Genomic DNA, 20,074 nt, shown 5'->3' with positions numbered 1-20,074 from the left:
CTTTCAGTTAGTGCTAGAAATTGATATAAAACCAATAATAGATCCTAGAAAGCTATACATTTCTGAAAAGTAGACATTTCTGAATTCAGCAAGGGGTCATTTGTGTAGATCCTTCAAGGTTTTCCTATAGAAAGTAACAGTTCAAATTAAAACATATTGAAAATTAGTTGAAAAAAATGATATTTGTCTGCATTTTCACCTGTATCTTCTTCTAAATATGACAAGCAATATACTGTTGTATCCACTGGAGCCTTATGGTTGCAGGGGTATATAGGACTTGTAGGTTCACCAAGAATCCTATGTGTTGTTCAGAACTTGCCGCGCATTCAGCCATTTAAGTCTGCTGCCCTTGATAAAGTGCTTTGCCACGAAACGCGTCAGGCTGGGACTTCCTCCCTGTTTGTGCCTGCCTTTTCTCCATGCTGCATCTCTCATTAAATGGATGGCGATTTTTATTCTCCCCTGTGGCTTCCTTCACAGCAGGCAACTTTCTTTGTGTGATATAAATATATATATATATATATATATATATATATATATATATATATATATATATATAGAGAGAGAGAGAGAGAGAGAGAGAGCGAGACAGAGAGCGAGAGCGAGGGCGAGAGCGAGAGAGAGAGAGAGAGAGAGAGAGACAGAGAGAGAGATAGAAAGATTTCTCTTTCTCTATATGTTTTTTGTAGTTATGGCTTCCCTGGGGGCCGATTGTGGCCGCCACGGAAAGCACATGACTATAAAAACAAAATTGGTCATCCCTGGTGTCTAGTGGGGTGTCCTGGCCCTGGATCACAGCGTTGCCACGATCAACGGCCAGAAAACCCTTTCAGGAAGGCCTCATTTGAAAGAAGAGACTCTCCTCTTTCAAACGAAAGGAGCGTGGCCGCTGTAGTTAAAGTGGACCAGGCTGGCAAAGAAAATAAAGAAAGGAGAGCGGCTGCTATAGTTTAAGCAGACTAGGTTCGTAAAGAAAATAAAGAAAGGAGTGCGGCCGCAATAGTTAGAGCAGCCGCGCTGGCAAAGAAAAAAATAATAATGCTGAAGAAAAGGTGCTGGCTGAGCCACACATTTTGCAAATATGACGCAGACGCCATTACTAATAAAAATATAAAAGCGGGCAGGTAAGCGTTGTATGAAAGTATGTTGTGGGTGGAATAGGAGAAATCATTCAAAAAAATAGTGCTCACAGACTAAATAAAACATGGGAGATTACTAATGTAGGTAAGGCGGTACTAAGGAGGGAATACTAAGCCAATTAATGAATCAAAAGTAACCGGTAAGAAAGGACAGTAACAGGAGCCAATTGAAAAGATGGACGGAAAATGGGTGGCGCTTCAAGTCCATACCTGAATACAACATGCATCGCAGAGCAGCGCATACGCTGCCCAGGTTACACCTAACAAAGTGCCGAAAACCAAGGCTGCGTAGTCTTGAATTCACTTCAGGCTTTTTCCATCCACTGGTGCCCCTTTATCTCACTCTTGCTGGTCCCTGTTGTCTCCCTTTGTACTAGTTTTTGTGTCTTTTCAAATTTTTGTGTCCATTACTCTCAGTCCCTACACAGGTCTACCACCCTTCTTTACAGGTCTTCAGGGTAGAATATATTTTAAAGTTTTACTGAATTCTAAGTATATCAGTTATCACTTTTGCATTTCATCAAATGACGTTGTTTAAAATCCCAACGCAGATTGGGCTTTGGGTTAGCCCACTGCTTATCAGTGGTTGGCTGTCTTGTTAGTATCATTTGCTTGCTCCTTATTGTCCCTACCGTGGTTTACAGCTGTTTTACAGTGTTTCAGCTGGTGCGAGTTATGTCATTCTACTGTGTTGTTATAATCAGGGAAGTACTTTTTCTGTCAGCACTCTCTCCCTTGTCTGCTTGCCATACTTTCTATTTTTTCCCGCCTTTCCGGTGGGTGTGTTGCTTTTATCTCCTGCTTCTCCCACACTGAAACTGTGCCACTCACCTCATTTAATAATTGCACTCCTGCAACGTTGATTTGCTATTAACTGGTCAAAAATGTTTGTCGCCAACTTTTAAAATGCAAAATAAAGTTTGAAGCATAAATCCAAAATGGCAGTTGGTGTGTCCCGATACATCCATAAGTACTGGAGACCATTCTTTTTATGAAAATCCATTTTAAGATGGCCACCCTTACCTGTGCAGCTTTTGATAGCCATCTTAGAACAGGTTTCATCAAACAAAAGGCATTCATAGATGGCTTCTGATGTATGCGTATGCATCACCATCCACCAGCAGCCATTTATTTTTAACACACAATGTTTCACAAACAAGCACTGGCATAGCCAATAACTTGGCACTCTCATTTGAAGAGCTAGACCTCTTGGCTTTGCCAATGATTGCATTCTATTGACACTTAATTACATTTGCTTGTCATGGTCTTTACGGTGAATTGATCAGTGGAATGAAAAGAGTGGTCACAAATTGACTTTGTTTTCTTAGGGCGGAAGAGTGCGCAGCAGGGTATGGCGGTCTCGAGGCTCCCAACCTTCTCGTCACAGGAGAAGAGCTACATCAAAGGCACAAGTGACTTCCTGGGTTTAGGACATTTCACAACACGCTACATCACGCAGAAGAACTATCCAGCTCTCCAGGGGCCCAGCTACTTCACCGATCGAGATCTGCTGGAGCTGGTGGATCCGAGGTGGCCCGATCCTGAATCCAAGTGGTTGTATTCTGTGCCCTGGGGGTTCCGTCGCTTGCTCAATTTTGTGAAGGTACACATCTTCCTTCAAAGAGGAAGCGTAATATTCTCAAGTACTGTGTGTTAAGTGTAGGGGCAGGCTGGCCTGAAGGAAGTAGTCATGACTCTATTGGAGATTGTGTGGAAAAAGAGGTGTTTGAGCAGGGATAGACCAGTAATTAATAGCAGATCTGGCAAAAAATATCAAACAAACCTTCCACCTTTCCTTTGCCTCTCTCGCTCCATCCATCTTCTGTCTCCTCTCCTCTCTTATCGCAGCCAGTACCATTCTCTCACTACCTGGATTTGAGTTACTTTAAGGGTTATATGCTAAATAGTAATACGTCATGGGTATTAAGCTGTAATCATAGCATCTTTTCCCCATCAGTCTGAGTACGAAATGTGAAACTTTGGCATTAGATGTAATAAAAATCAGAACTACTGCAAGGCTCGTGAATTTAGGTTTCCACCTCCATTTCATTCCCGAGCACCCTTTACTTAACTTCCCTAGTAGCTTCAACTGTTACTGAAATCTACTTTTTTCACCAATGACTCCACACTGCCTGAAAGACAAGCACACACCTCAGACGCAAGTAATGCTAGGCCGTCCTTTCCAGGACCACAGTGCTGCGGGGAAGCCAAAGTGGGTTTGGTGGCACAGTTGTTTCTAAACAAGGTACTCTGCACAGGCCTGTACTGCTGAACAGTAGCTTACTAAGTAACCTAACCTAAGTATTTCTGAAGACCATTGGTTTCCAATATTATCTATTTATGAAATTTAGGACAACTGTGTTTGAGTGACAATAACCATCTTTCCCCAGTCTCAAGTGCTTCCACATATGGTCCAAGTAACTCAGGTCATGATTTTCATTGTACCTCATACTTTAATTATAAAAGGAAAAGGAAAACAATTGTTAAAATGATAATTAAAGCACTCTAGACAAACATAAGCCCAACCTGAGGTATTTGGTATGAGTCCTCAGCAATGCTAGTAAGTTTCCGTGTTTCGCCAGCACTACATTCAGAAATCAACATTCCCTGGTGGTTAATGGACTCGGCCAGAAAGGCTATCACCTTTACTCTCAAAGGGTTGCGTGTGTTTACTAAAACAATGCCCAACATCGCTATATTGTAAAGAAGAAAGGATGAAGCTGAAGAAAAAAACAGCATTAAAGGGAGCTACAGAAGTCTGAATTGCGCTTTGATGAAGACTATAGTAGCCAAAGTTTATGAACATGAACTTAAAGTTCATCCATCCTAATAAACAGGCACATAGTACATCATGAGCGGGGACGTGCTGAGAGGTGGACACCATCTATTGTACGGCTGGGAGCATACAGTGGATTATGGATGCCGGTCAAAGATTCTAGGACGCTTGTCTTGGTACATAGCATTAAAGGAAAGATGCATAGAAGGTCAAATGTATGCAATGGGACACTATCTTTGGGGTGGTAAACATTTCTTAACCACAGTGCTAAAGGATCAGTATTGGATGTGTTAAAGGTTGTGATGCCACATCTGTGAGTGATCACTTTTGGGTTATTAGCTATGGATTGTTTATGGTACCTCAAAGGTCACAAAAACTAAATATTTTTGAAATGTGGCATGTCCCTCTTAAAATGAAAGAGCATCCACGGAACAGCTTGTTAATTTGTGCAGCCGGATATCATAGAATGCCCAACTATTTGATCTAAAGGGTGTTCCAAATCGGTCCATAATGATTCCAATACCTTCACTGATCTTTATCCATCACAAATCAAACAAAATCATCAAAAACTAACCTGAAACAAGCACTGGCGTTGCCAATAGGTTTCGTATTTGGAAAGTTGGAGCTATTGGTTTTGTAAATGACATTTTATATTTATATATTGTTATTGACAATGCCAATAACGATATATAAATATAAAATGTCATTTACAAAACCAATAGCTCCAACTTTCCAAATGCGAAACCTATTGGCAACGCCAGTGCTTGTTAAATGGGTCTCCACCATAATGCTTTCTGCCCACATTACATGCTGTCCTGGCTGAAAAACCTCCGGCAACATGGTCATGAGAAGAGCAGGACCGGGTTTAATCAAAACATTCCTTTCCCCATCAAGCAGAAGGAGGGCATATGGGGTGCACATCACAAATTGTCACCTGGCCATAGCCCCCACAGTGACCTTCGAGAAGAAATGTATCAAGTTAGCAACATTAAAAGAAAATGTGTGCATCCTCCCGACAGATTAAAACTAGATCTCACACAAGTATTTCTCACCCATATCCAGTCTTTGCAAAGAACTCTCCCAGCTTGGAAGGATTTGATTGACAAGCCCTCAGTTCTTACCACCTAACCTATTTTGTGCACAATAAAAGGAGGGCGCTGTTTATTCCGGTTGCCCACCGGCTGTTCATATAGTTTATCTGCTGAGGCAAGTCAGTTTATTATGCGGTACTTCGTGCATGCCTGCAGCAGGTGACTGCTCAATGTTCTCAGGTAAGGACGGTTACCCATCTTTGAGCCTGCCAGTACCAGGGATGGGGTGTTTGAAACGGAGGAGCTGTCCATCCGCCCAGAGAATTGATAAAAAAAATATGATGGGGCACAGAATGGCGTCCTCCAGAAGCATACTTATGAGAGGGGCGGATGTAGCCTAATGGCCAGAGCTGCGCACTTTGGAGCTGGGGAACCAGGTTCCAGACTCGAAGTCCGGTCAACATACTGTGATTCTGGGCAAATCACTCAACCTCCCCATGCTTACCAAAACATGTATGTGTCCATGTGTAATGCAATTGGTGCTCTTCTAAAGCCCTTGAATCGAGTTCGCGCGGTATAAAACTGCAGAAAAAAAAGTTAATATAAGTGACAAGTGACTTCTACGTCCATGTGGACTCCAGTCAATGAGCCATGCCCATTGGTTTTTTTTTGCAAAAATATATTCATTGCGAACTCGACCCGAAGGTCCTGGAGCATTTCTCTTGTCAACGCTAGGAGATTGCCATTCTATAAAATACACAGAAATCATGTCACCCCCTTCTTTACCTCGACGTGCAAGATCTATGCTTAATTCCTCTCTCCTTTAACCATACTTGCATATATACATGGCCGCTGGAATCATGAAATACTGTGGCCGATGCATTTTTTTGCATAAATATGAATTTGCTGTCTTTGCCACATAATTCACCCTATTCTGCGCGATCTGCAGATTGAAAACCCCTAAAATAGTTTCTAGTCAAACGGATCAAAATGCACTAAACCTTGGGCGATAGGTGTTCCCATGCAGTGGAAAGTCCTTTTGTAAGGTTGACTGGTCAACTTTCAATGCTTACTGCTATATTTCGGTTTTAAGCTAGTGCTAATAAGGGGAAATCTTTGCCCATATAATGTTACATGAGTAAAAATTACAACAAAATAAAGTAATACTACCACAAAATGTGCTGCATTATGAAGCATAATTTGCCATTTATTGCTACATAAATTAGTCCACCCTGCCTCATAATTTGATTCTCTTCTGCCACATAATTCTAGTTGCCCTGCATACAACGAAATCACTTCCATTTATTTTCTTTCACCGTCCCCAGAAAAAGAAAAACTGAAAATGTTGCCATTCAGCATCCCGAATTAAAACTGCTGATGCGAATTAAAATAGAATACCAATTTCACCACACCACCATCAGGGTCGCTGGCTGACTAACACAACCCCCCCCGGACCCCCAAAAGAGACACACGACAGACACTGAGGCGTATTGGAGTAAAACTCGAGACCTGGAATCCACCGCACGTTTCAAAGGCGAGCGTTCAACACATCGTGCCAGCCCTCAACACATCGTGCCAGCCCGCTCAGCGTGGCTCAGCTTGACTGTTAGAGGATCCTCATAGCACAAATATATATCTTCGTCCCCTGATTCCTGTTAAGAGGCACCACATCGACATCTATAGAATCGTTTAGTGTGTTGTTAAGTTCATTAGGATCATGATTGTTTAGCCCTTGTTGTAAATATCATCATTGCACTATCACAGTTGTTATTTCTCCCCGCGGGATGCACGTGAGATTTGCATTTGCTCCTGGGGGTGTGTTTGCCTGTAGCTTCACATGTTGAGGCCTAGTGCCGCACGGCCTCATGGGGCCTCCCTGCCCCGCCCCCTGTGAGACGAGGACCCCATATGGCTCTGTCTCCTGTCTCGTGCCTGTCTGTGGGTGAATGAATTACAAAGTGTGATGGGGGGGATGGGATCCCAAGCGCTCGAGCGGGGCTGTGACTTCACATTCTGCAAGTGCCCCTGAATGCATCTTTCTAAATTATGTTTTTTTCTCAAGCCTCAAACAGAAAGCTAACAGATATTACACAAAGATACAATGTTTTTTTTTTTTTAAATTTTTAAAACCTTTATTTGAAAAAAGCACACAGCTATTCAGCCTAACATCCCGGAGGCAAGGCAGCACGGTGAATCAGGAGAGCAATAGTGCAAGAACACTCGTAACAGTACAATGCAGGTTGTTTTTATAGTTTTATATTAAGAAGGAACATAGAACAAAGAAGGAAGAAAACGCCAAGTGGCGCTAAAGAGTGGCAATGGAATAGAGGAAGCCTTCGAGGTGTTGGTAGCGGGCAGGGGGAAACGAGCACTGAGTCACTGATACAGGAGAATAGAGCAGGATAGTAGAGGGGAGGAGGAAAAAACAGGATTCAGCAGTACAACGTGTCACAGTTGGTGTCACAGGTTATGGTGACATATGTTCATCCAGAGAAGCAGGCTCCGGTGGCAAGCAAATATCTCCCCGGTAAGCATTCCAGGCCCCCCACGCTTTCGTCCATTTCTGGGGCTTACCCCTGGCAACATAGACCGTCTTTTCCCTAAACATACACCAATCCATGTTGGCCTTCCATTGTACCACCAGGGGAGCCGTAGCAGCCCCCCATTTTTGCGCAATGTCGCGTTTGGCCACCATGTTGCCCAGGGTCACCCACTGAGTCTGAGCCACATTGTGATCGGATGGTTCCCAGATGTTGAGGAGACACCTCCGAGCCTCTGCATTCGCCACCACCCCAGTCACCTCACCCATAATCCGGTCGGTGCACACGTCTCCAGTAGGAGGCTATGACGGGGCAGTCCCATAGAATGTGCATAAAGGTAGCAAGGACGCCACAGCCACGACGACAAAGCCCGTCGGGCGAGTAACCCATACGCACAAGCCGGGGGCCAGTCACGTACACCCTGTGCAGGATTTTGAATTGCACCAGCCGAAGACGAGAGGAAATGGCGACTTCCTTAGGGGAGGACACAACGCTCTGCAAGTCCTCGTCGTCAATCTCCAGGCCGTCACGCACCCACTGATCACGTACTCCAAGGAGAAGGTCAGTGCGGACATTCATTCATTTTTTATACGACAGTGAGATGGCACTGTCGGGCATATGGCCATCTAACACTCTGTCTTCCAACGGGGAACTTTCTGGAATCGCCCCCTCTGCCAGCTTGGCAGAGAGCAGCGCGTGCCGCAGCTGGGCATAACGGAAGAACTCCGAGCCGCCCAGCTGGTATTCAGTCTGCAGTTGAAGGAAGGTCTTGATCTCGCCCTTAGAGATCATGTCGTCCACCCTGGAGATACCTATGAGGTCCCATTTATCAAAGCCCTTGGTGTGCCATAACCTGCCCAAAATATCGGAGTCATACAAAGGGGTGAATCTAGTCAGCCTGCCCTGCCAGCCCTGCGCCTTGGTAATCGTCCGCCAGATGTGGACCGCTGTCTTCGTTGGACCCGACATCCGCCTATCCAGAGACCTCGAGTGCAGCGCCCTGTGGTAATTACCACCACCCAAAAGCCACCTATCCATTGCATAGCCGGGGCTGTTTACCGGACCATAGAGACCATGGTTAATAGCCGCCAGTTGGGAGGCCCAATAGTATCTACGCACGTCCGGCAGTGCGATACCGCCGTCGTACCACGGAAGCGTGAGCTTCGTGATAGCGACGCGGGGACGGCCATCCCAGAGCAAGGCACGTTGAAGGCCCTCAATCTCTCGAAAATAGCGGGCCGGAACCGGATCTTGGGTGTTCTGCAAGGCATACATGAACCTGGGCAAAGACATCATCTTAAATAATGCCGCGCGGCCAAGCAGGGAAAGCGGAAGCTTGCGCCAACTCTCCACATCACGCCGGAGGCGCAGGAGAGGGGGAAGCAAGTTGTGGTCGTATCGCGCCTTCGGACTCCCGGAAATGTAAATCCCCAAATACTTAAATCCCTGACTGGCCACCTGAATGTTGCAGCCTCTAGGGAGGCGTGGTGTGTCCCCTTTTAGTACGTACAGGGAGGACTTGGCCCAGTTAATAACGAGGCCAGAGTACCGTCCAAAAAGTCTGAGTACATCGCATGCCACAATGAGCGACTTGCAGGGGGAGGTGAGGTAGAGCAGAATATCATCGGCATAGAGGGAGACTCAGGTTATGCCATGCAGATCAGGGTGCGTGCGCAACTTGGCCGCGAGCGGCTCAAGAGCAAGCGCAAACAACAGAGGCGACAAGGGGCAGCCCTGTCTGGTGCCCCTATGAAGGGCAAAAGATGCCGAAATGCGGCCATTGACGGCAACGTTGGCCAGTGGGCCAGCATAAAGGAGTTTCACCCAACCCACGAACACCGGGCCAAAACCGAGCCTCGTCAACACCGCCCAGAGGTAACTCCACTCGAGAGAGTCAAAAGCCATCGTGGCGTCCAAGGAAGCAAGGACTGCCGGCTCCTCAAGGGTATGGGCCCTAGCCAGGGCGCCGTGGAGTCTACGCAAGTTAAGGGCAGTGTTGCGGTGAGGAATAAAGCCCGACTGGTCCGGGTGCACTAAGTCGCCGATAACTCCAATCAGTCGATTGGCGAGCAGCTTGGCGAGGATCTTAGGCTCAGCATTAAGGAGAGAAATGGGACGATAAGAACGACACAAGTCTCTCGGCTTCCCTTCCTTGTGTATGACCACAATGGTGGCCAACCTCTGGTCCAGGGGAAGAAGGCCGGTGTCTCGCGCTTCCAAAAACATGGTACGCAGGTGCGGGGAAACCACATCCGGCCGGATCTTATATAACTCGACCGGGATGCCGTTGGGACCAGGTGCCTTGCCCGACCGCAATGAACGGATCGCAAGGGCGATCTCGTCGGCAGAGATGTCCCTGTCCAAATCGTCACGGTCTTCATCAGAGAGACAGGGAAGGTCAACGGCCGAGAGAAGCGCAGTCGAGTCGACCTCGGAGGGGTCCGAAATAGAGGTGTAGACACCTCGAAAATAGTCAGCAAAAGACTCGGCAATGGCACTGGGGTCAGAGACAACAACACCGTCACCCCCCATAATCTCGGGTACGACACGGCTAGCCATCTCTCTCCTGTCCAGCCAGGCCAGCAACTTCCCAGCCTTGTCGCCAACGTCATAGATCCGACCCTGCTGTTCCTTAGCCAAAGCTAGGGCAGCATTCGTGGCAAGGTCGCGGTATTCAGACTGTTTGAGGGAAAGGTCATGCAGGAGAGCGGGGTCGGGTTCTGTCTCCAACTGGGAGTCAAGGCCCATGATCTCCTCCTCGATGCGTACCAAGTCGGCATCCCCGACTCTACGGGCCTCCGCTATAAGAGCGAAAGCCTCGCCCCTCAAAACAGTCTTAAACGCCTCCCATAAAGTCGCGGCCGAGCCAACCGAACCCTCATTTTCAGAAAAGTAAAGGTCGATGGCCTTGGCTAAGAGAGTGCGAGTTTTGGGATTGCGGAAATACCATGGATTGACTGCCACCGGCCGGTCCGACAAGACAATGTCAAAATCAAATGAGACCCACAACGGGGAATGGTCAGAAATGCCCCGCGCCAAAAATCGGGCCTCAGACACAGCAGGCGCATGTGCTGCTAATGTGAAAACGTAGTCTATACGAGAAAGACTACCATGCGCGCCGGAATGGAAAGAGAAATGACAGAGCGTGGGGTGTAAAAGCCGCCAGCTATCCACTAGCCCCATGGTCTCGAGGAAGGACGGCAACCACAATTGGGAACCCCGGAGGTCTCTAGGCGGATGACGGTCCAAGGAGCCGGAGCAAACTAAGTTGAAATCACCCCCCATTACCAACAAACCAGCAGGCAAATTTAAAATGGCGCCACCAAGGTCTTGGAAAGTGCTAGATTGTAGGCCCGGGGGAACGTAAACTGAAAGTAATGTCGGGGCACGCCCTTCCCATATTCCCGCCACTGCGGCATACCGCCCACTCTCATCAATCAGGGTGACGTCGATCTCAAGTGGAAGGGACGCACGTACAAGGACACCCGCCCCCCGAGATCCCGAAGAGAACCCCGAGTGGGCCACCATTTTGTATCCCTTACGATTGAGTGCTTTGCACGTGTTCCCAACCAAGTGCGTCTCCTGCAGAAGGACAACATCAGGCATGTGGCGTTTAAGCAATTGAATCACAACCCCTCTCTTGATACGGTCCCCCAACCCATTAACATTCCAACTGAGTACTCGTAATTTCCTACCCCCCATCCTCGTGCCGCCTGCCCCACCCAACCCCAACAATCCTCAACAGCAAATGAAACTTAGCAGTGTATACGACCCATTGCCTAAGAAATAGAGGAAAGAAAGAATAAACAAACAAACGAACTTTCCCAACCCCACCCCCTACCCTGCACCCCTGCAGCAGACTAAAGAGCCCCCCCAACCAGCAGTGTGCCTGTCTCCCCATAAACTAGTCTACAGAAAGCCCCCAGAGGAGTAAGGAATCTCCACGAACTCCTCCCGCCACCCTCCATGTAAACGACAGGAGAATTATCAAAATCAAAGCAACATCGGTATCGATAGTCACATACAGCAGGGCCACCAACCGCCAAAATCCGTTCAGTAGAACCAAGTCCTATTGATCGGAACCACCAGTCGCACCTCCGGAGTGTTCGCCGTGGTCGTCCCGGCGTTGTGGCAGAGTGTCCAGCCAGTCGCTTACATTTTCCGGAACGTCAAAGAACAGAGCACGACCTTCGTGCTCGATCCGAAGTTTGGCAGGGAACAGCATCGAGTATTTAAAGCCCATGTCCCTCAGGCGCCGTTTCACACCCGCATAGCTCTGACGCTGCCTCTGAACAGCCCTGGTGAAATCCGGATAAAAGTGCACTTCAGAATTCTGGTACTTAAGCAGTCCATGCCTCCTAGACGCCTGAAGGATCGCGTCCCGGTCCCGAAAGTTGAGGAGCCGTGCAATGATGGGTCTAGGCGCCACACCCGACTTCGGCGGGCCGCCCGGAACCCGGTGAGCACGCTCCACGGAGAAGAAATTACTCAGGCCAGAAGGCGCTAGATGCGTCTGCACCAGATCTTCCACAAAAAGGTCCACTGCCGCTTCCTCCGAGCCTTCCGGAACACCAATAATACGGACATTCTGCCGCCTGGCACGTCCCTCAAAATCCTCCAGCCTCCTGGAAAATTGATCAGTGGTCAGTCGCAAAGTCCGGACCTCCGTCTGCAGGTCCGAGACATCGGTGGTTAGGCTAGAGGTCTTGATATCAAGCGATTTCACACGGTCGTTAGTCTTACCCAAATCGGCCCTGATAAGAGTAAGAGCCACAGCCAAAGTGCCCACATTGTGAGTCAAGACCTCATGCTGTTTTTGCATTTCGGACCGAATGCCCGCGATGGCCCCCATAACGTCACACAGGGTAGGCTCAGATCCATCGGGCGAGCCCGCTCGAGGAAGGTCTTTAGAGGAGGCCACCGCAGTGGGTGAGGTCCGTGGCTGAGCATACCGATCAATCCTGTTAAGTTGCGTCTGAGTCTTACTGCGGACACCTTTGTTCGATGTCTTGTCGGGGTCCCCTCTGCCCGCCATGATGGGTCCGATGAGGACAAAGGGCTACACCGCCCAAGCCAAAGCCAAGTGAACAGAGGAAAGTCGGAGTCAATAATCAGACCAGGCAGATAATAGATAACTCCAGAGTCACGAGCACTTCGCCAGCGGGGACCGTAAGCAGCCGCTTCGCATTCCAATCATGTGGAGCGACGGAGAAGGCAGCAGCCACCCAGGAGACAATGGCGCATCCCTGGCACGGAGTTCAGCTCGACGTAGCTCAGCGTAGGAACCACCGATTTAGAAGCGGAAAGCGGCTCCCGCGTCAGTGACCATTCACCAAGTAGAATCCACCAACGTGGATCAGGATTTCCAACAGGATATTTGCGGAGGGTCGGAGGGTCCGCGGAGCTCCGAGCTTACGCGGCCATCTTGGTTGCCCCCGAAGCTCCTCCCCTCAAAGATACAATGTTGATGCCCCCATATGTTTGTGAAGATACGTTTTTGGTTTGGAACAGGAAAAGAAAGATAATTTTTCAATCCCACCGTTAATTAATTAAAACAGCGGAATCCATTATTATTTAATGATTTTCCATTTTACTAAATAAGCAATGGAATAAACCAGGCAGCTCCAAATTGTCGCTCGTTTATAACCAGAGAAACTGAAGTGCAATCAGGAGTTTGTTATTTAAATGTGACTCAACTGAAATGATGCAAACATGGCTTTCTCGCTGTCCCCGCGCATATTCAGTTTCTGATTTGATCTTTTACGGAAGGCTGTTCGGACTTCATTAAACAAGAACTCAAGAAAGGGTACCCGGTAAAAAAAAAACAGACATTTCTCCTGCCTACATCGAGGAAATTAGGCCAGTATTTTTCTCTGTGTTTCTGCGTTCACAGCCTAGATTTACAGCGTGAGTGTCCTTCTAGTTTCTGAGATTCAGCGGGGTTAGAAAAATGTGGTCAAAGGTAGAAGGGTTGAGGGCATATGGTTAACCCTTATGATTGCTTTTGTTTAATGTCCCAGGCGGAGATGGGTTTATCTCAAGCTGCGTTGTAGGGTGTTAGTTATTTTAGCTTATCTTTACCAGAAAAATTCGAAGCGGATGGGGGCGGGAGAGCCTGGTGGGGGGGGCGGGAATGCGAGGGAGGAGAAGTGTGGCAGGAGATGCGTGGGGGGAAGCCGGATGGGGGCGGGAGAGCCTGGTGGGGGGGCGGGAATGCGAGCGAGGGGAGGAGAAGTGTTTTAGGCGGATTAGGGAGATGCTCGTGCTTGTGTGGTCACGTGACCCGCTTTTGTGGTCACGTGACTCACACGCACTGGGAGAAAACTGCATTGGTTTCACTAGTCGATTGAGCCCTTGAATTTTCGCCTATTACATTTGCAAGCGAATGATAATAGGCGAAACCTAAAAAATGGTATTCTCATTGTTGAGTCCTCTGTAGCTTACCCCCTTACTGATACTCAAGAATATATAAAAATAAAAGCTGGGTGGATGTCAATAGTATTATTTCCTTTTGAGTCTAGGTTATTTCACCCCATCTGGGCTTTCCTTTATTCCTAGACCCAGTACGGCAATCCCACAGTGTATGTGACAGAGAATGGCGTGTCCGAAAAGATGCAGTGTGCCCAGCTGTGCGACGAATGGAGAATCAAATACTTGAAAGGCTACACCAATGAGATGCTGAAAGGTATACCGCTATACTATACGGGCAGAGAGGGGAGTCCGGCTAATAACCGCTCCTAACCCATGTCTGCTTGTAGAGCTAGTTATTGTGTAGTAAAGATCAAACGCAATGCCTGCTGTTGTACAGAAATCCTACAGCGAGAGAGAGAGAGAGAGAGAGAGAGAGAGAGAGAGAGAGAGAGAGAGAGAGAGAGAGAGAGAGAAGGGAAATAGCCTCTTCTGCCCAAATTCTGGTCACACATTAGAATTTAGCCGAGGAGTCAAAGGTTTAAGTGGGCCTTGAAAATGTTCTATCGTGTGGCACACAGGGTTTCAGCATATTCTAAAACTAAGAAAATAATATAATAACTAATTATTCAATGGTGAGACTGCTAGTGATTGGGTCAATGCATTTGAGTTATTTGAGACTAATATTGGTCTTCAGAGCACAGACACCAATATTATCTGAACACAGAATATTAACTTATTTGGCCTGGTGGCTACTAATCACTGACCATGTATCTATTGATCATTAAGCAAATAAATTGCCACATATTTTGGCACAGAAAATGGTAACTAATTTAGTATAAGTGGATATTAATTACCAATTATATTGGAAATTAGAATACTGTATTAAATAATGTGCAAAGTGTAACTATTGGCTGTAAAATCCTCTAACGTTTGGGTATGTTTACTGAGCTAATTTGTCAAATGGAAGCCTCATTTCTCCAGACAGCCCCTACAATTTAATTTGCAGGGGTATTATGTAATCTTCACTCAATTATTTTCAGTAACAGTCATTATGGACAGGACATGGCACCTACCACTCTATTAACCGAAGTCAAACTGGACTACTAATTCATGGATTTAGAGATTGCTATTTGAAGGGTAGGAAGACTTGTCCATTTGTCAGATTTGTTGACATTGGATTCGGTTTCGATATTTTTTCAGACGCTCTCATCAGGACCTTTCTTTCAAATATGTGTTCATTTATTCTTTTCGGTTAGGGGACAGATTTCTCCATTATGTCCAAGAGTGTGTCAACATATTGTGTTGTGATGTCTTGATCTAACGAGACATTTTGTAACTGCTACACATTTCCAAGTTACACAGTTGAAAAAATGTGGACAACTCATCCGTTGTAGTATTGAGTTCGAATTAAATATTTATTGTGCTCACTTGAAACAATTTGTAACTCCACCCATCAATCAATCAGAACTCTTCCCCACTTTAAACCACTCAAGAGGTAGCTCAGACGCTTACTGTTGCATCGATTCTTGCTCCTAGAATAGGTCTTCTGTAAAGACCCCTTCAGTCAAATACCTATAATGTACTGTTCATTTGAATTTTATTCATTCTGTTATCATTGTGCAACTTGTTCTTCCTCTATTTATACAGCACTTTGATATCTTGCAGCTCTAGTTCGCAAGTAGTAAAAAAAAATAAGCATTCAAGTTGATTGGTATTCTGACATGGTGACCAGATAACAATGAAAGTGGTGGAGGGGGGAGAGGGGATGGATAGAGGGGAGAATAGTTTGCAAATCTGGGAATACTTTCAAATGTCACTTAGCCTGTCATCCGGTAACTGACACTAAACTACCTTCTACCTCTCTTGACGTCTAGCCATCAAGGACGGGGTGAAAGTGAAGGCTTACACAGCATGGTCGCTGATGGACAAATTTGAGTGGGATGAAGGTTACTCTGAAAGATTTGGCTTGTACTACGTTGAGTTTAAGAACAAGAACAAACCACGCTACCCCAAGGCCTCCGTTCAGTTCTACAAAAAAATCATGGCCGTCAACGGTTTCCCCAACGTCCGAGAGGTCAGTACCACTGGAAGAATCTCTTCAAGATACTAAACTTCTAAGGGAGTTGCTGGGCCTACTCCTGGTAATGTTTTTTTTCTGGGTAATTAAGGATGAGAAGAGGATTTAAGGGTGTATTGTGATTATTGCGGACGACTCACTGTCTGCATACACCATATGCAGATACACTGCAGAGCTACTCCCTACTTATGGTTACAGCACTCCCGGTGTCCCCGTGGAAATGCATTTTTTTAAAACTTGAATGAGCTGAATGGCAAAACTAAGATGGCATTTCCTCAAGTTTTAATTTGATTTAATTCTGGGCAGTTTTGTGAAGATCTTCAAGAGGTTTAATTTGGGCGTTTGTAAAGGCTAGAAGCTAAGTTAATTCCAATGGGGAAAAAAATCTGTAGCACGGATGTATGACGTTACAACGCATACTTTCACCACGCATACCATTACAACGCGGTATTTACAACGCATACCGTTACAACGCATAGCGCTTAGAGGTGCTGGATAGTAGTAAGTATAATTTTATATTCCAACTCCAGTCCCCGTGGACACTAGGGAAGGTGTTGGATATAAAATTATACTTATTCCCTATCCTAGAGCGCCCCCCAGTGCAATGCGTTGTAATGGTATGCGTGGTAATGCCTGCGTTGTAGTGGTAGTGCGTGGTAAAAACTTCGTTGTAAACGTTGTATACCCTGTAGCACCTACAACAACTGAGGATTGCGCTAGCACTATACGGTGCTAGTGTCACAAAGGGCACTGATTTCTAGAGAGCTGGATTCACCAGCAAGTTTTAGTCAATAAAGTTTTCGAAAACTTGAATTTTTCTGTTCACTGAAGTATTTTATTCATACTTGTGCAAGTATTTTCATGTAGATATTCCATAATTATACTTTATATCCAATTCCTTCTACAACAATCAATGTGTTCCATGTGTTATGGAATATCTACATGAAAATACTTGCACAAGTATGAATAAAATACTTCAGTGAACAGAAAAATTCAAGTTTTCGAAAACTTTATTGACTAAAACTTGCTGGTGAATCCAGCTCTCTAGAAATCAGTGCCCTTTGTGACACTAGCACCGTATAGTGCTAGCGCAATCCTCAGTTCTTAGTACATACACCAAAGCAGGGAGTAAACGAAGGAGCACGATCCACGCCTTTAACCCAAGTATCACCATTATAGCTGTGCACGGCTATCATCTAGTAATTGTATTGAAGCACCTACAACAACAACAGCTGGATGGGTGCTCAGCAAACGTGGATGAGGTGAAGCATTCTAGTCCAACTTGCAAGCTATTTGTGGATTGGAGAAAAATCGATGTGTGGTCTTCACCAAAAAATATAGAGGCAAATGAGGTGAACAAAGATATAGTGACAGTTGGATTCACATATTTGATTTTTTGAAGAGGTGTAACTTTCGTAAAATGCTTCGATTTATTTTTTCCACGATCATGAAATCTAGGACACAGTGAAAAAAAATTATGTAAAGGAATGATAACGAGTTAAGTATAAAGGGAGAAGCGGCAGATCCCAGAGGGGTAGAAAAAGTAGTCACATTATCTAGAAAAACAGCTTTTTAAGACACAGGATTCCTGACTTTGCGTTGAGATGGTGTTTGAAAATATGCAATTGCTATTGAAAATATGTGGTTTGCTCATAGCGGATGTTCTATTTGATGAATCTGCAGGCAATATGGCTGAGGGCTGCTGGTTTGGATGGATTGGGCAAATCTGCTATGCATGACCAGGATGCTCAGTTAGTTTGATTGGGATGGGACAGGATGCGGGGCCTGACAGGAGGACGGACTCTGTACCCAGACCTAACTGCACAATTCCGAAGGCTGTGCACTGTTGATTATGGAGGAATGATACCTGGGAGAAGCTATTAAAAAATAAAGTAATAAAAAAAAATAACTGTTAGGAGGTAGGACATGGTTATATTTGCTCATAAGAAATGAACATCTGCCTATAAAAACCTCAGAAATGTCCTGAAAATATGGTTAAAGTGATGCTATTTACAACGAAAAAAACTAAAAACCACTAAAACCAAATAGGGTGCCCATGGCCTTACAGATGACATCTCAGTAGGCCTATTCAGTAACCCCACTGGACAAAGGGATCCAGGTCTTTAAACGTGTGTACCTTCCTTTCTTTTACACACCCAAAGTCACTCAATATCCCACGGCCACATAAAATGTACATCACACACAAGTGCTGCCTGGGAAAAGACCGTGCACACATGCATTGGAAGCGGTTGTAGCTACGTTCAGAGTGAGGGGAAAGGCTGCACCTTGTGCCCAGTGCATATTGTGCCTGGCCTAAGGTTGCCTACAGAAGCCACAGCGAAACCACGAATTTGAAGGTGAAGGCGGGGCTGTTCATAGCTGCAGTTTTACCATTTCCCTTAGTACTTAAATAAACAGAGGTAAATGACTGTAATAACTATGAATTAACACTAAATACTCACTGAAATCTACCAGTTAAGATGATCTCTGCAATCCATAACTCGAAGTACAGCCATGCAAGCAAAAACCCACACACCAAATGCAATGCTCATGACCTCACCCTTGACATGACAAGCGCAATTTCGAATGACAAACAATGTTACAGGTGGGATTACGTATCACATTAGCATTATCAATGAGACAAATATGCATATTTAATGTATTGGTGTACGTTACTAAATTATATATTAAACATGAATAGATATACATTTTTGAGGTCATAAGCATTGCATTTCGGGTGCGAGTTATGGTTTGCATGGTTTTTATGGGAGATATGATTCACAATAACTGGTGAATTTCAGTGGATTTTCGGTTTTAATTTGTAACCATAACTGTTCTTTAACGTTTTTGTTTTTCTAATAGAATTTCAGAAGATTTTTTTTAAACACACGTTAAGGTCTCTTACCAATCCTAAACATAACTTCACTTTCACTGTATTTTTTTCAGTGAATTTATGCTTGTGTTTCTAGTGAACTATTCTGCAACTGTTGTGTCAAATACCCAGTTATGAACTTTAAACTTTTTTTTTTAACTGATGGAATTGTCTTCTATCTTTTCATTCCTAAACCAGGAGTTCTGCTGTCCATATGCTCGTTTTGCTTGCCATGCAATACAACGTTTTACCAGTGTTTTTCAGTGAAATAAAATACACACCTATCCACATTGCAGTTTCCTCATCTGCTACAAATGACTCCTGTTATTTAACAAACAGCAGTGTTTTCAAAACCAATAATTTGCGAGAAATATTACATTCCTACTATTTTCAATAATTGAATAGGAATTACAGAATGGCCAGGCATTACACACGTAAACCCATGATAAATACAGCGATCTCGTTCTAGAGACTGAAAAGACTGCAAAGAAAGCACCATAAAATTAACAATGTGATAATTTCTAAAGCCTGGGTTGTATTATATCCCATGCCACGAGTAATACATCAGCGCATCTGCATTTTCCACGTTTGACAAATAGTTAACTCTAGTTAGCGCTCCCAGCCTTACTAACCCTGCAAACGTGTAGCCCTACTGTGACTGACTACTTCAGCACACAGAAAGTGAGCCTAGTATACACCTGTTTCAGACCTACATGCCTATAGCCAGGGTCACTGGAATTATGCGGCAAGGGAGGCCCAAATTAAGTGGCATGGTTCAGTAAATCTTGTGTCTCGAAAAAGTTATGCGGCATAATGTGGCACATTTTGTAATAGTAGTACTTCATTTTTTTGTCATTTTTACACTTGTTAACACTGTTCATTGGTTGCACCTCATTTGTACCAGTTTAATATCCAAATTAAGCAATAAGCAACTAAAAGGTGACCAGTTAACTTTTGTAGAGGGTGTATAAAGGTATAGGTTCCTGTCCTTGGGCATGCGCAGAGTTTGCTGACGTAGTTTCACGTGTGCTGATTTCTAGTATATTTCTTTTCTTAGGTAGAGAACTGGCATCGCAAAGCCACTGAAATGTGCTCCACCACCAACCAGCTCCTGGCTGCAGGTAACCAGCAACATTTGTTTGATACAAGAATATTTGAACATCGTTCATTTGGTCCAATGGGCCATACAATAAGGGCAAACAAAGAAATTAAATGTAAATATGTTTTA

At 45.2% G+C, this 20,074-nt stretch overlaps 1 protein-coding gene across 4 annotated transcripts in view; it reads left to right on the top strand.

Moving 5' to 3' along the window:
• LCTL (lactase like) overlaps nucleotides 1–20,074 on the top strand; it is a 160,214-nt gene that overhangs the window by 105,864 nt on the left and 34,276 nt on the right. For all 4 annotated transcript variants that reach the window (XM_086958000.1, XM_086958001.1, XM_086958003.1 and 1 more), the window contains exons 11-14: nucleotides 2,468–2,742; nucleotides 14,045–14,171; nucleotides 15,772–15,971; nucleotides 19,904–19,967. In XM_086958000.1, the coding sequence (XP_086814126.1) occupies nucleotides 2,468–2,742; nucleotides 14,045–14,171; nucleotides 15,772–15,971; nucleotides 19,904–19,967 (666 nt within the window). The remainder of the gene's footprint in view (nucleotides 1–2,467; nucleotides 2,743–14,044; nucleotides 14,172–15,771; nucleotides 15,972–19,903; nucleotides 19,968–20,074) is intronic.

Source organism: Lissotriton vulgaris, chromosome 2_1 (assembly GCF_964263255.1).
Source record: "Lissotriton vulgaris chromosome 2_1, aLisVul1.2, whole genome shotgun sequence".
Lineage (NCBI taxonomy): Eukaryota > Metazoa > Chordata > Amphibia > Caudata > Salamandridae > Lissotriton > Lissotriton vulgaris.
Note: the sequence above shows the minus strand (reverse complement) of the source record. Positions and strands in the feature narration are given on the sequence as shown.